This window comes from Bison bison, unplaced genomic scaffold (genome assembly GCF_000754665.1).
Source record: "Bison bison bison isolate TAMUID 2011002044 unplaced genomic scaffold, Bison_UMD1.0 scf7180017864516, whole genome shotgun sequence".
Lineage (NCBI taxonomy): Eukaryota > Metazoa > Chordata > Mammalia > Artiodactyla > Bovidae > Bison > Bison bison.
Genome location: NW_011495069.1, coordinates 6899510 through 6913497, shown reverse-complemented (window position 1 = coordinate 6913497; position 13988 = coordinate 6899510). Strand labels below are relative to the sequence as shown.

General features: G+C 48.8%; 1 protein-coding gene across 1 annotated transcript in view; it reads right to left on the bottom strand.

Annotated features, from left to right (window-relative positions):
- The window catches only part of GRHL3 (grainyhead-like 3 (Drosophila)), a 35637-nt gene extending 26155 nt beyond the window's left edge, over positions 1–9482 (bottom strand). Inside the window, exon 1 of the mRNA XM_010830057.1 lies at positions 9313–9482. Coding sequence (XP_010828359.1) covers positions 9313–9329 — 17 coding nt within the window. The 5' untranslated portion in view covers positions 9330–9482. The remainder of the gene's footprint in view (positions 1–9312) is intronic.
- Between the last annotated feature and the right edge of the window lie 4506 nt (positions 9483–13988).

Genomic DNA, 13988 nt, shown 5'->3' with positions numbered 1-13988 from the left:
CAATGATAAAGTGGCATCAGAAATGGAAAGACAGACAATGTTTGCTGTTCATCCGGGAGGCTTTTCTGGCTTGTGAGGGTCTCTAATCCATCCTGTGGAGACCCCAAAGTCTGATTCCTTTGATACACAGCAGCTACCCTACCTCAAGCATTTACCAGCATTTACACCACTCCAACGGCTGTTTTTCTGCATTGTCTTATCTACTCTGCACAATAGGTTTTGGGGAAGTTGAGACTCAGGTGATATTACCTCCAGGTCACTCAGCTAGTAAGCGGCAGAGGCGCAGCTGGAACCTGGCCTTGTTGGACTCCAAGATGCAGCTCTTAACCCCATGCTAGTCTCCTTTCAAATGTCTTTCTTATTCTGGCAGCTCCCCTCCTCTGGAATACAACCCTCCACTGCTAGACAGAAAAGGATTTCCCACCCACACAAGGCAAGGGGGCCCAAGTGAGGAAGTGAGACGACTGGAAGTTTCTGGCCAGGCACTAGGGGTGGTGGGGGGAGCTCCAGAGTTCTGGTTCCCAAGCCTGTTCCTGCTACCAATCAATGTCAGGTACCAAGACAAAGTATTTGGCTTCTAGAAAGACTTGGCTATGGATAAGGTTAATTAGCATTGATTCATGTGCCAAATACTGAAATCTAAAAATGTGAGGCTCCCTGTTCTCCTAAAGATTAGAATTGAGGGCTGAGGTGGGGGAATGGATGTGAAAGGGTTCCAGGAAGCTGTGAGCCCTACTAGTGGGAGACAGAGCCAGAACAAAGAGGGGAGACCAGTCACCTTCCCTGAGGGCCTCTGCGAACTCTCTGTTGGTGTCCCTGTCCAAAGCAGAGCTCCTCAACAAACAGAGGTGAAAGGGGGATGAGGGAGGAGGGTGTAGGGAGAGGACATGACTCTGGGCAGCCTTCTTGTCATCAGATCTTCACCAGGGTACAGCACAGAAGAATCCATAGTACCATGGGAGAAAGGATTATAACATCAGGGTCATAGCCTGCCACACCGAAGTAACCGTGTGTCCTTGGGTGAGGCACTTCGCCTCTCTGGGCTTATTTTCTCATCTGTTAAATGGGTCTATTGAGTGACTTCTATGTGCCAACCAGGGACTCTTCTAGACACTGGGGAATCAGCCAAAAGCATGGCAGATAAGGCTCTGCTCCCACGGAACTTGCAATCTAATTGGGGAAGACAGACCATAAACAAGAAGGTAAATGAGTTAATTTTAGTTAGTGATAAGTGCTGTGAAGAAAATTAGAACACAGTCATGTGATGGAGTCACCAGGGCTGGCTACTTTAGAGTGGGGATAATCTCTGGGTTGTTAGGAAAATTAAGTGTATTAACATGAGAAATGTGCTAGGCCTAGAGCCTGCCAGAGAATAATCGCTTAGTAAATAACAGCCATCATCACCATCATCATCATCATGACCATCATTTTCTTAGAACCCCTAAATAAGAGTACAGGGGACACACTGCCTGAGGTTCTTAAATTAACATCCTCTCCCAGCATCCTGCCTGTGAACCAGGTTCCATGTCAAAAACAAGAGAGACAGTGTAATAACCCCCTGCCTTGACTTTCACATTCATTATCTCATGGAGCCTCCCAACATACATGATGTGTTATTATCTCCACTTTATACACCAGAAAACAGACAACAGAGACGTTAGGTGACCTGTTCCAAGGGACTGGCCCAGTGAGTTACAAAGCCAGCCTCCTGGAATCGAACTCCATGACTAGTCACTTTTCCACCAACCACTAGTTTCTAAGAAGGGATGCCAAAGAGAGGGGAAAAAACAATAAAGCTGGATGGCATCCATCCACCTAACCATCTACGCCTCATTTTAATAAATATTTGTCAATATTTATTATACTACGAGCCAGGCTTTGTCCTGGGTGGGCGAGACAATAAGATCTCTATTGTCACAGAGGTTGCAGTTTAGTGGCAGGCAAGACAAATATGACCACAAAAACAAACGGACAGCTACTATCAGGCGAAGAAAGCTATGAAGGGAAAGAAGCCAGAGGACTTCTGACCTGCTTCAACTTTGGGGAATAACTAGATGCTGGTTGAAAAGAGGGGTGGAGGGGAAGAAGAAATGTGGAAATGGGTGTGGGAGGATTTTTGACCTTCCAGATCAAAGGCAAGATCAAAGGCATAAGCTTGGGACAGCTCCCAGAGATTGTCCGCCTACTGTGTGCCAGGTGTGAGCCAGGGTTTTTGCATATACTGCCTTGTTTCAAGGAAGGCCAGTGCACTGAGGAGGAAACTCAAGTGTGAGATTTGACAATCCCTCATATTTGCATAGTGTGTTATAGTTTTCAACACGCTTCTCATACATTTGTCATCATCTCTGATCCTACAATGCTCCTGTAAGGTAGGGAGGGAGGGTATGACTATCCCCATTTGATAACAGGAAAAAAATAAGCCACAGAGAAGGCCACTGGCTTGCCTAAGGCTCCTTAGCTGGTATCTCAGGGCACCAGGCATAGAACAGAGGTCTCTGTCTTCTAGCATCAAGAACCTTGACAAGGCTGTCTCCTCAGACACCTAGAGGGGTGAAATGCCTACAGTGGTGAAGTATGGTTTCACCCCAAGTCCTTTCAGATTCTGAATACCCACAGCTTTCTGGCCAAGCCACTTAAGAATCCGAATGAGACTAAGTAAATGTAAAGCTACCAGTTGAGGGGTTTTTTTTGGCGTTCCAGTTAGTGTGCAAAGAGACTTTCGAAATCTAGTCTCTCTTCTTTAGTTTCTGTTGTTGTCTGCTTTGGCCACATCACCCAGCTTGTGGGATCTTAGTTCCCCGACTAGGGATGGAACTTAGCTGCTGAGCAGTGAAAGCGCAGACTCCTAACCACTGGACTGCCAGGGAAGTCCCTAGAAATCTAATCTCTGGCAGCAACTGACTTGCCGAAGGACACACAGCACAGAGTAGGATTGGGATTCAAGTCTCTTAGCTTCCTGTCCAGTACTCAGCTCAATCACTACCTTATCTCAAAGGCATTTCTGTAATTCAGAGATGGAAAAGTAAGGCCTCTGACTTAATTTTACAGAAGGGGGAAGAAAACTCACCACCAAGGGGGCAGCCTCAAGCCGCACTAAAGGAGGTCCCTGAAACAGGACAGATCCAGGCACCTGGGCCCCACTTCCCTCCAGCCTGAGGAGGAAGAGTTCCAGGGGCTGCCTGAGCTGGGTGTTGACACCCAGATACACCCAATGACTTGTCAAACCCTGTTGTAAGCCACACAGCTCATCAGCAGTGATCAATCACACTCACTAATTACCCAGGGGAGGCCCTGCCACAACTGCTCACGGAGGAATCATTTTCCAGTCATCCCCACGGAAGGTGTTCCCTGGGCATGGCAGACCGCTCCGGGGTTGTCGTGCTTGCAAGTGGCCCGTCTGGTTTCTCGGTGCACAGGTTGTGAAATGTGCCGTGTCACCTGCTGGGGGCTCACTTGGGGGCCTCCATGGGGAAATGGCAGCGCTTAGGGAATGGCTCTATAACGACCCCAGTTTGAATAAGGAGGTTAGCAAGAATTGGGAACTTCTGAGGGCAGGGACAACATGGTATTTACCTTTGTAAATAGTTATAGAGTGGCATCAGAGCTAGGCAGAGCTGGTTCTAGTTTCAGCTCTGCTACGACTAGCTGTGTGACTCTTGACCTCTCTCTGTGCCTCAACTTTCTTACCAGTAAAAAATGGGAGAAGATGAGAGCAATAACATCAGAGTTACTGTGATAGCTATTATTCATTGAGGGCTTATCAAGTGCCAGATGCTGGCCCAACAATTTCAAGTCATTTTTTTGTTTACTCTTTACACCTTTGTGAGCTATTACTGTTGGAAAATGCAAAGGGATAATGAAGGCAAAGTAATCAGCATAGTGCCAACACATAATAACATGAATTATTCTTACTAATACTCACTTTGTGGGGTAGCCCCCAGAAAACTGCATGACAACTCACAGACTCACTTTTTCCTTCTACTGTTGACAGAAGGAGACCAGATACTCAGAGACTGTCAGATAAAGAGCTGCAAGCATTGCCAGCTTCATCATCTGGATCCAGGTGGGCAAGTTAACCAAGACCCATCAGGCTCCAGCCAACACTTTTAGCTGCATGTAAATTAATTATGTGCCATTTTCTAATTATACCAGAAACTCACTTTCTCCTCTTTGAAAATTCTTCCCTCGATGGGAATTTTTTTTCACGCTATTTTCTCCTCTTGGTTTCCTATCCAATTTTCCTAATTCTTTCCTGTAATTCAGTAGAGATGTGAAAGAAATTGCACTCCACCTAGAGACCCAAGGCGCCACATCCCTTCATTCGTTCACTCACTGTGTTGAACAGGCTTGGTGCTGGGACACAAAGGTAAATAGCATGCTGCCCCTGCCCTCAACAGTTCCCCATCTTGCAAACCTCCTAGGAAGGCCCAGATATTGGCGAGAGCCTTTCCCTTCAAGACTTTCACTAGATCAGCTGCTCTGACCTTTTTAAAGAGGCAAAAGGAATGGGGTTGGGAGGGATGGAGGTAGCCAGGCATGATTATTTGTTCCATTAATAGAACAAAAATTCCCTTGTAGCTCAGTTGGTAAAGAATCTGCCTGCAATTCAGGAGACCCAGGTTTGATTCCTGGGTAGGGAAGATCCCCTGGAGAAGAAACTGGCAACCCACGTCAGTATTCTTGCCTGGAGAATCCCATGGACAGAGGAGCCTGGCAGGCTACAGTCCACGGGGTCCCAATAATTGGACACAACTTAACCACCACCACCACCACCAATGCAAAAACTTGAGTTTCAGACAGGGGAAGGAAGACAAGGGAAGGAAAGCAACTAAGTTATTTTATAAGTCAGGCCTTGTGCTTTTTCATTCTCATCCACACCCTGTGAGGTAGGTGTTATCACCCCTTTACATATGCAGAAGCACTGACAAGATTAAAGAGCCCATCCAAAAGTTACCCACTCTGTACCTGGCAGGAAAAGTGAAAGCAAAGTGAAGCTGCTCAGTCCTGTCTGACTCTTTGCAACCCCATGGACTGTAGCCTGCTAAGATCCTCCATCCATGGGATTCTCCAGGCAAGAATACTGGAGTGGGTTGCCATTTCCTTCTCCAGGGGATCTTCCCGACCCAGGGATCGAACCCAGGTCTCCCGTACTGCAGGCAGACTCTTTACTGTCTGAGCCACCAGGGATCCTACCTGGCAGAGCTGGGCTCAAACACAGGTGTGACCCCATAGCAAAGCTCTCAGCCTGCTGACTCAGCAACTACACTGCAAGTCAGTGTGGAATTGGGAACCTCCTGCTTCCCATCCTTTGCCAGGTCTTCTAGGCCCATGGTTCTTAAACTTGATCATGCATCAGAATCACCTGGAGGGCTTGTTAAAACACATATTGCTGAACCCCACCCCCAGAGTTTTTGATTCAGTAGCTCTAGGGTGGGGCTGAGAATCTGCATTTCTACGGAGTTCCCAGGTGATGACGCTGATGACGCTGGTCCAAGGACCACACTTTGAGAATACGTTTTTTTGTTTTTTAAGGTGAACCAATATGACTCTTTCCTCCCTCTCCTCATTTCAAAAGTGACACAGGGTCACTTTGTAAAACACAATATATAAAACATGGAATATACAGAAAAATTGGAAGCAGAGACCAGAATTCACCCGCATTCCTCTACTCGGAGATAAGCAGAGTTAACAGTCTGGCAGTATCTCACCAGTTTTCAACATCCCTGCTGGTGAGAAGCAGGATGACACATTGGTGCGGAGCATTCCTTCGGCCCCTTATAAGATCCCAGCTCTTCAGCAAGATCCTGGGGAGTCGGACAAGCTTAAATCCCATCACTTGCAAAACTGTATTTACACTCCCATCCTTCACTGGAGTGCTGGGAGGGTTACAGGAGATGATGTCCTTCTCAAATACCGGACCCTGCGTCCACTGTGAAGTCCCCGCTCAAATAAAGACTTGGCTGTTACTTTTGTTTTAACCGAAGGGTGCTTTGGATACGCTCTTTGCGTTTTCAGCCCTGAGACTCTTCCTTCCCGTCGTCCTCCGTGTGGACCCCTGAAGACCCTCTGGGCTCCAGACACCGACAGGGGGCTCCTCCTAGGAGACGGCAGTAGACCGAGTGGCAGGCGCCACCGCCCTTAGGGTCGTCGCAGGGGCCTCTCGGCTCAGTCTGCCCGTTTTACAGCCCGGTCTTAACGAGGGTTTTTAACTTTTCATTCACCAGCAGAGTAGCTCTGACTTTTAATAACACGACAAAAATTTGCTCCTGGCAATCATGGTTTCGACCACAAAACCACAGCGGGAGGCGTTCCTGGTTAACTCTTTCAGCGCTGCAGGCAGTCTGGAGCCCAAGCGCTCTCGGAGCTTGGGTGGAGTGGCGGCGAGGCCTGAGGTCACAGACCGGGATGGGATGGGTCGGGTCCCCCTCCTACCCTCCCTTGAGGCTCTCCAAGCTTCGGGGAGGAAGATGGTTTCAGATTCAGACAGCTTCGGGGAGGAAGATGGTTTCAGACAGCTGGTGGGGGCCAGACTGCGGCTCATGGGTCCTGGCGTGCCTCCTTCACTTCCCTCTCTTTCCTTCATTCCACAGACCTACCGCGTGCTGAATACTTAATCTCTACACCCTTCATTTCCTCAACGGACTGGACGGGACAGCACTGGCCAACCAGGCGCCCAATACGCCCTCGCGCCCAACAAAGATGCTTCTCCAAATATGGCAGCCTGACTGCGACCCGTATAGCTCTCTCACGGAGCCGTTTCCCGCGAGAAAAGGGCGTCTGGCGGCGACTTCCGGCGCCCCAGCCGCCCCAGGATCCCTTGCGACCGACCGACTCCAGCCCCGGAGGCGCTGGGTAGGAACCACTGGGCTGGAGGCACCAGCGGTTTGTGGAGGACTGGAGGCTGGCAGATGCGCCCAGCCCCAACCACATGAAAAGTCCCGTGCGCCACCTGCCAGCTGCCTTGAGCTGGCTTTTAACTCCACTGCTTGGCCTCCATGCCCGCCAAGACCCAGTCTTCGACGTGGCCTGGTAATTGGGCTCTCACATTTATGGAGCTCCTCCACCAGATTGGGTGGCCCACCTACGGGTGCCCGCTGTTTTCCCGACCAGGTAGATGTCTGTATCCTTACTGGAGTGACGAGGAAACTGAGGGTCAGGAAAGAGAAGCAGATTCACTAGGATCCTGAAGTTGCTAAGTGGCAGAATTTAGACTCTTGTGCAAGTCGGGCTTTTCCCACTGCACCAGGGCCTGGCAAGAGGTGGTCATTCCTTCAGGATCAAGATGGATACGAGGACCAATTCTTTTTAACTGCACTTCTGGGGCACGGCAGCAGCAAGACAGTGCCCGCAGCACAAGCAGCTCAAAACTTGCAAGCTAAGCAGTGGATTCCGCCCCCAACCCCCCTTTATCAGTAAAGGCACTTGAGCCCCCAGGCACTGAGACTCTGTCATTGTAATCTTTAGTGATGACTTCAGACTCTGCCTGCAATTACTCAGCAGGCACAGGTTCCCCTCACCCCACCCCAACTGGAGAAGCCTCCACTGTCAGGAACTCTGACTTCAGACTCAAATCATTAAGGAGGAGAAATGCATGAAACTTTTTTGTTCAAGTAGCCCAGCTTCAAGACACTTACCCCTAAGCAACACCAATGAATACATTTCTGTCTGCAGTCTCTGCTGTGCTGACCAGCAAAGCTAAATGGGGTTCAAAGTATAGAATAGAAAGCAAGAAATAATAGAATATTGAAAGAATACTAGAAATATTAAATTAGAATTATTAAAAATATTAGAAATAAAGAATAATAGCAAGAAATGCTCATGGATGAGTTATTTCTGTATGAAGTAACAAAGGTATTTTAGATTGCCCCTTAACCAGGATTTAAACCAATTGCTTTTCTACAGTTATTGGATACCCCAACAGCTCCACTAAGTGAGTACCAATATGACCACCATTTACAGGTGAGGAAACTGATCTTCAGGTGAAGTGGCTTGGCCAAAGTCACACAGCTGATTAGTGGCAGAGCTGGAACTTGAACCTCAGTGTTGGCTCCACTGACCTGCTCTTATTCCAGTTGTTAACATGTTATCTACCCCAGGAAACCCATTCCAGAAAAATCTGATGGCCAGTGATTCTACCATGGACATAGATAGCTAACCCAGGAGAATCCAAGAGCTGACTGGTATCATGGAATCTTGTCTGCAGTCAGGCCCCACCACAGGCTATGCTGTTAGGTCTTCATGGTCTTAAAATAATCTATTAAGGAGTAGCTAGAAAAAAAAAAAAGATTGTTCAATCCTTGACTCTGCCCTCTTACCTCTGAGGGTGGAAGGAAAAGGACAGTCTGTGTTTTAGGAGCCTGGTTTCTGCCAGCTCCCTGAACTCAGGTTCCAGCAGCCCAGAATCCCAGCCTCATCCCACCTTCTCTGAGGTCTGGACCCCGAGCTGGGAGTCCATGGTGAAAGTCAGCATCAGCCAGCAGGGATTCTAAATCCCAGCTGTGGGCGAGAAGTCACCTGCGTCCTGTCAGGCAATAGAGATGACCTCACTGAAAACCACAGCTCAAACTCCTCAGCCTTAGAACAGCCTCTGCATGAAGTCAACCACGTTTTATTGAATGCTTCTTCAGACCTGGGCTCTGTGCTAAGCATTTTAGAGTTTATCACACTTAACTCTCAATAATCCTACAGAACATTCTTGTACCCATTTTCTAGATGAGGAAAATGAAGCCCAGATCAGTTCAATGACTTGTCCAAATCAAGATCACACAGCACACAAGGAGTTGAGCCTGGATTCAAACATAGGTCAAGCCAACCAAAGAGTGCATATGTTTAACCAGCACACTTAACTTTCCCACTTGTGACTATTCAAACCGAACAAGCAAGTCCCTTTTAAAAAACCCAACTCTCTGCCTAAGACAGCTCTTAGAACCACCTCAAAAAAGTTCTTTGGGGCAAGAAAATGGAAAGCCTATTTGGGATTGGCCGCTGTCTCTGACTTCCAGGGCCCCTTCAATGTAAGTGGTGCCGAAAGCCTTCACAGTTTCAGTCCTGTGTTTCCCTACCTGGCTCGAAACTGCTCAGCAGAGAGAGAAAGGAGAAAAAAAAAAAAAAGATTTTCCCAGGGAAACACTGAGCTCTCGCTTGAGACGGGGCTTGCCTCAACACGCCAGAGTGAGATCGTCAGCCCATTCATTTACCCTTACAAATTGCTCTGTGAATCTTGGCGCCGGTCTCCCTGCCCTTTCCCCTTCTAGAAACCCCATACAGCCTCCCTGCTCAGAGAGCGCCAGGCATCCACAGTTGTTTACTCACTCAAGTTCATTCGACATCTTCCTGCTCCCAGGCTCCCGGGTTGGAACGATGGATCGGCACCGGGCACCGAGGCTCTGCTGACCGCTCCTCTCTAATTCTCGCCTGACACAGACATTCCCTGCCCAGGGAACTGTTTGATTTATGTTGAGGTTTCAGTGTGGGGATTCTGCTGACAGGTAGGTTCCCGGCAGTGCTGGCGCTGATTGGCTACAGGTACAGGTGCCGGCGACAGCAGGTATACCTCAACAGGTGCAGCTGTTAACTCTTGGCCTGCTGAGCTGGGGGCGGAGCCATTGGGGGGCTGGCTGGGTGGAACTGGCCAATTCCTTCCTTGGTGAGGGGGTGGGGGTGGAGATGAGGTAGGAGGGAGGAGGAAAAAAAAATGCTGGGGAGAAGATAGCCAGAGGAAAAGTACAGGGACAAACAGATACTTGGCTGCAGGAAATCTCGATTCCTGTTTCTAGTATCCTGGATACTTGGAACATTGGACCATCCTTCCCCCTCACCCCCCAGCCCCGCCACCCTGCCAGATTCCCTTGGCCTCCTCCCCTACCCAGCATGGACTACTTCACAGCCACCAGGGAATTCCCAAAGGAGAGAGCAGATCTTCCCTTGTGGGCCTCTGTGCGAGTTCCCTTTCTTTTTTCCTAAAGCTCTCCCTTTAAGGGAAAGCTTATTTCTGAATAGTCTTTTACAGTTATTCAGGTGATTTCTCTTGACGGCTCACAGCAACCCACTGTGGTAGCTATTAGCACGCTCTCTTCCTCCCCCTACACACACACTTCACAGGTGAGGAAATGGAAGCCAGAGGGTAAACGTGACTTGCCCAAGGGCCTGAGCTATTGAGTGTCAGAGCCCAGATCTGAATCTTCAGTCATCTCACTCCGCATGTGGCTGTCCCTTTGAGCTGAAGTCAGTGGCCTCAATTCAGCAGACATCTATGGAACACCTAATGTGTGCCAGGCCCTAATCTGGGTTCTGGGGAGACAGGCCCAAAAGACAGGGTCACTGCTCTTGGAGTTTATGATCTGGAGGGTGTGTGTGTGTGTGTGTGTTGATGGCCAGGAGTGGGGGTGTAGGATGCAGGCAGCCTTTTATTTGGAGTGATACAGATCTGAATGAGATGTCAGCAAACCACATACCTCTGGCCAGCACACAAGGGATGGAAAAGTTGAAGTCGATCACCTTTGAAACCTTTAGCTAGCCGGTCATTTCCCAAACTCCAGTAAGTGCTTCATTCTGCGTTGGAAACGCAGGAGAAATCAGTTGCCTGTTAGACTAAGTAATTGTGGAATGATTGCCATGAGCTGTCTTCCATAAAGAACAAGGTTGGTAAACCCAGAGGATCCACAAACAAACAGGAGAACGCTAGAACTTTTTATACAGCTTCCACCACGAGTAATCTGAACTGAAGTCGAAGCCGGTCTTGGTATCTTTTGTTTTCTCTCTTTTCTCCTCCCCACCCCCCACCTCCACCCGCCACACACACACACACCTTTTGACACATCACCCCTTTGCTCTGTCTTCCTGAGAGCCTCACCTTGGCCCACTCCTTTCTCTCTCGGGGAAAGGCGGAGTTTCACCTACTCCTGCCAGTCTGATGGAGGTTTTCAAGGTAAGGCCAGAATCCAGAGGAGCCCTCTTGGGGTGTGGTCAGGCCTGTGGAGAGAATTGTCAGAGGTTGGTTCCTCGCTGGAAGCTATGTTGGGGATAATGGAGGGGGTCCTGACAAATAACAGTAAATAATCATAATAATTGCTAATGAAGCCACCTCCTCAGAGCAGGCCTCTCCCGCCACCCTTGTTAAAGTAGGCATTCAGTCACTATCACATCACTTAATTCTGGCTCTCTGAATCCCTTGTGACTTCTGGAAATCTCTAAATTGTTTATTGTCTTTCATCCCTTCTTCTAGAATGTAAACTCTGTAAGAGGAGAGACCTTGTCTGGGTCACTGTTGAATCTCCAGCGCCTTCCATGGTGTCTGGCAGACGGTCGGTGCCCAGCGTACCTCATGCATCAGGCATTGTGCTAAGCCTTTGCATACCTTGTCTCCCCCTTAAAACCGCTGTATGCCATAGGCCCTTGTGTTATCCCTGTTTTAGAGATGAGGAGACGGAGGTATGAAGTGATTAAATAAGTTCCTCAAGCTGCATGGCCTAGGAGGGGTAGCACTAGAGTTGGGATCTGATCAGAGAGCACAGCCTGGATGCCCAAGCCCTTGGCAGGGTTTATTGGTGGCAGGAGGGCCATTGGTGCCAGTTGTAACTGCAGAGCTTAGTACTGCCCGAAGGATGGCACACTTGTCTGTGTCCCTGTCTGCCCGCCTCCTGGAAGGCTGTGAAGTTTCTTTCAGCTGTGTTGCAACTCCCAGGTAAAGGGCCATGGGGGTGACTCATGCTGGCTGGGCTCAGGTGGAGACTGGGAACCCAGGCAGCGTGTCTGTGCTCGCTGGGCTTTTTAAATGGGTCCTCTCTCTCTACACCTGTGGATCATGTCTCTTTAATCGCCCTCACCCATCTACGGAGATCAGCAGGTCGTGGGGCAGAGGGTTTTTAACGTCTCCACACACGGAATGTCCAGAAGGCACCTGGATGAGATGGAAGGACTGTGGTCCAGGGTAGGTCAGCAGGGTACCATGAGCCAGATTATAAGGTCGCTAGGACCCTCCAGCAGGAGCTAAGCCTCCCAGTCTGAGGGCGTGGTCTGTTCTAGGCCTTTGCTGAAGGATTCAGAGGTGCCAGGTTTTTTAGAGAGACGCTACCCAAGCTTTCCCCCACTCCTGCCCATTTCCTACTCCTGTGTGGCGTGGGCACAGCCCAGGGCTCAGCTGAGCTGGCATCTCTTCCCCTTCTTAGATTGGCCCAGTTCTTGGTTTCTTGGCAGAGGAGATTGAAAACAGAGACTCACCAATCATATGTGACATAATGATTGTATTCACAATAATAACAGTAAGTAATGATGACTGTAATTTATTTCATGTTTGTATATTGCAAGCATAGTGCTAAGAGTTATCTGTGCTGTCTGATAGCTTTACTCTGAGACTGGCTGACCTGGGTTCAGATCCCAGCCCAACTGTTTACTAGCTGTGTGATTTTGGGCAGATGACTTAAGCGTTCTGAGCTTGCTTCCCCACCTATAAATGGCTATAAAAATAGTATCCCCCTCGTAAGCTTATTATGGGAATAGGATAATGTATGTGAAGTGCACTGCTGTTGTGTAGTCACTCAGTAGAGTCCAACTCTTTGCAAACCCATGGACTACAGTCCATGTAGTCCAGGCTCCACTGTGCGTGGGATTTCCCAGACAAGAATATTGGAGTGGGCTGCCATTTCCTCCTCCAGGGGACTCTTCCTAACCCCAGGATCAACCCTGCGTCTCCTGCATTGGCAGGCGGGTTCTTTACCACTGAGCCCCCGGGGAAGCCTGCCTGGCACATCGTTGCTGTTGTTTAGTCGATGAGTCATGTCCAACTCTTGGTCACTCCGTGGACTGCAGCACTCTAGGCTCCTCTATCCTCCACTGTCTCCCAGTAATTTGCTCAAATTCATGTCCATGAAGGCTAGGAGAGATCAACGGCAAAAAGGAAAGGGCGTGGCAAAAGATGAGATGGTTAAATGGCTTGACTGACTTAGTGGACATGAATTTGAGTCTGACACATAGCACTCAGTAACTGTTAGGAAAGTTTTTGCTCCCAAATCACAGCAGATGGTGACTGCAGCCATGAAATTAAAAGACCCTGTCTCCTTGGAAGAAAGGTTATGACCAACCTAGACAGCGTATTAAAAAGCAGAGACATTACTTTGCCAAAAAAGGTCCATCTAGTCAAAGCTATGGTTTTTCCTGTAGTCATGTATGAATGTGAGAGTTGGCCCATAAAGAAAGCTGAGTGCTAAAGAACTGATGCTTTTGAACTGTGGTGTTGGAAAAGACACTTGAGAGTCCCTTGGACTGCAAGGAGATCTAACCAGTCCATCCTAAAGAAAATCAGTCCTGAATATTCATTGGAAGGACTAATGCTGAAGCTGAGACGCCAGTACTTTGGCGTCTGATGGGACGCCACCTGATGGGAAGAACTGACTCAGTTGAAAAGACCCTGATGCTGGGAAAGATTGAAGACAGGAGGAGAAGGGGATGTCAGAGGATGAGATGGTTGGATGGCATCACGGACTCAATGGACATGAGTTTGAGGAAACTCTGGGAGTTGATGGACAAGGAGGCCTGGCGTGCTGCGGTCCATGGGGTTGCAAAGAGTCGGACACGACTGAGCGACTGAACTGAACTGAAAGGTTAGGACCCCTGAGTTAGGTGACTGCTGAGAGCCAGAGCTGCTCTATTTGTCTCTGCAGCTTGTGCACTGCACAGTCACAGCACTGTTTACAGTAGGGGCCTTGCAGTGTTGAGTGTGAATGCCCTGCTAACAGCTCTTCCTTTTCTAACACGTTAAAACTTTATGGTTGTTCCACACTTAATGACAATTTGTTGACCTATATAAAAACATGGAAAGGACAAATACCCAAATGTCAACAGTGCTCCTCTGTGGGTGCCAAAATGACAGGATTCTATTTATTTATTTGGTTTGTTTGGCCATGTGGCGGCTTGTGTTATCTTACATCCCCAACTGGGGATCTTAGTTCCACGACCAGGGATTGAACCCAGGCCCACAGCAGTGAAAGCGC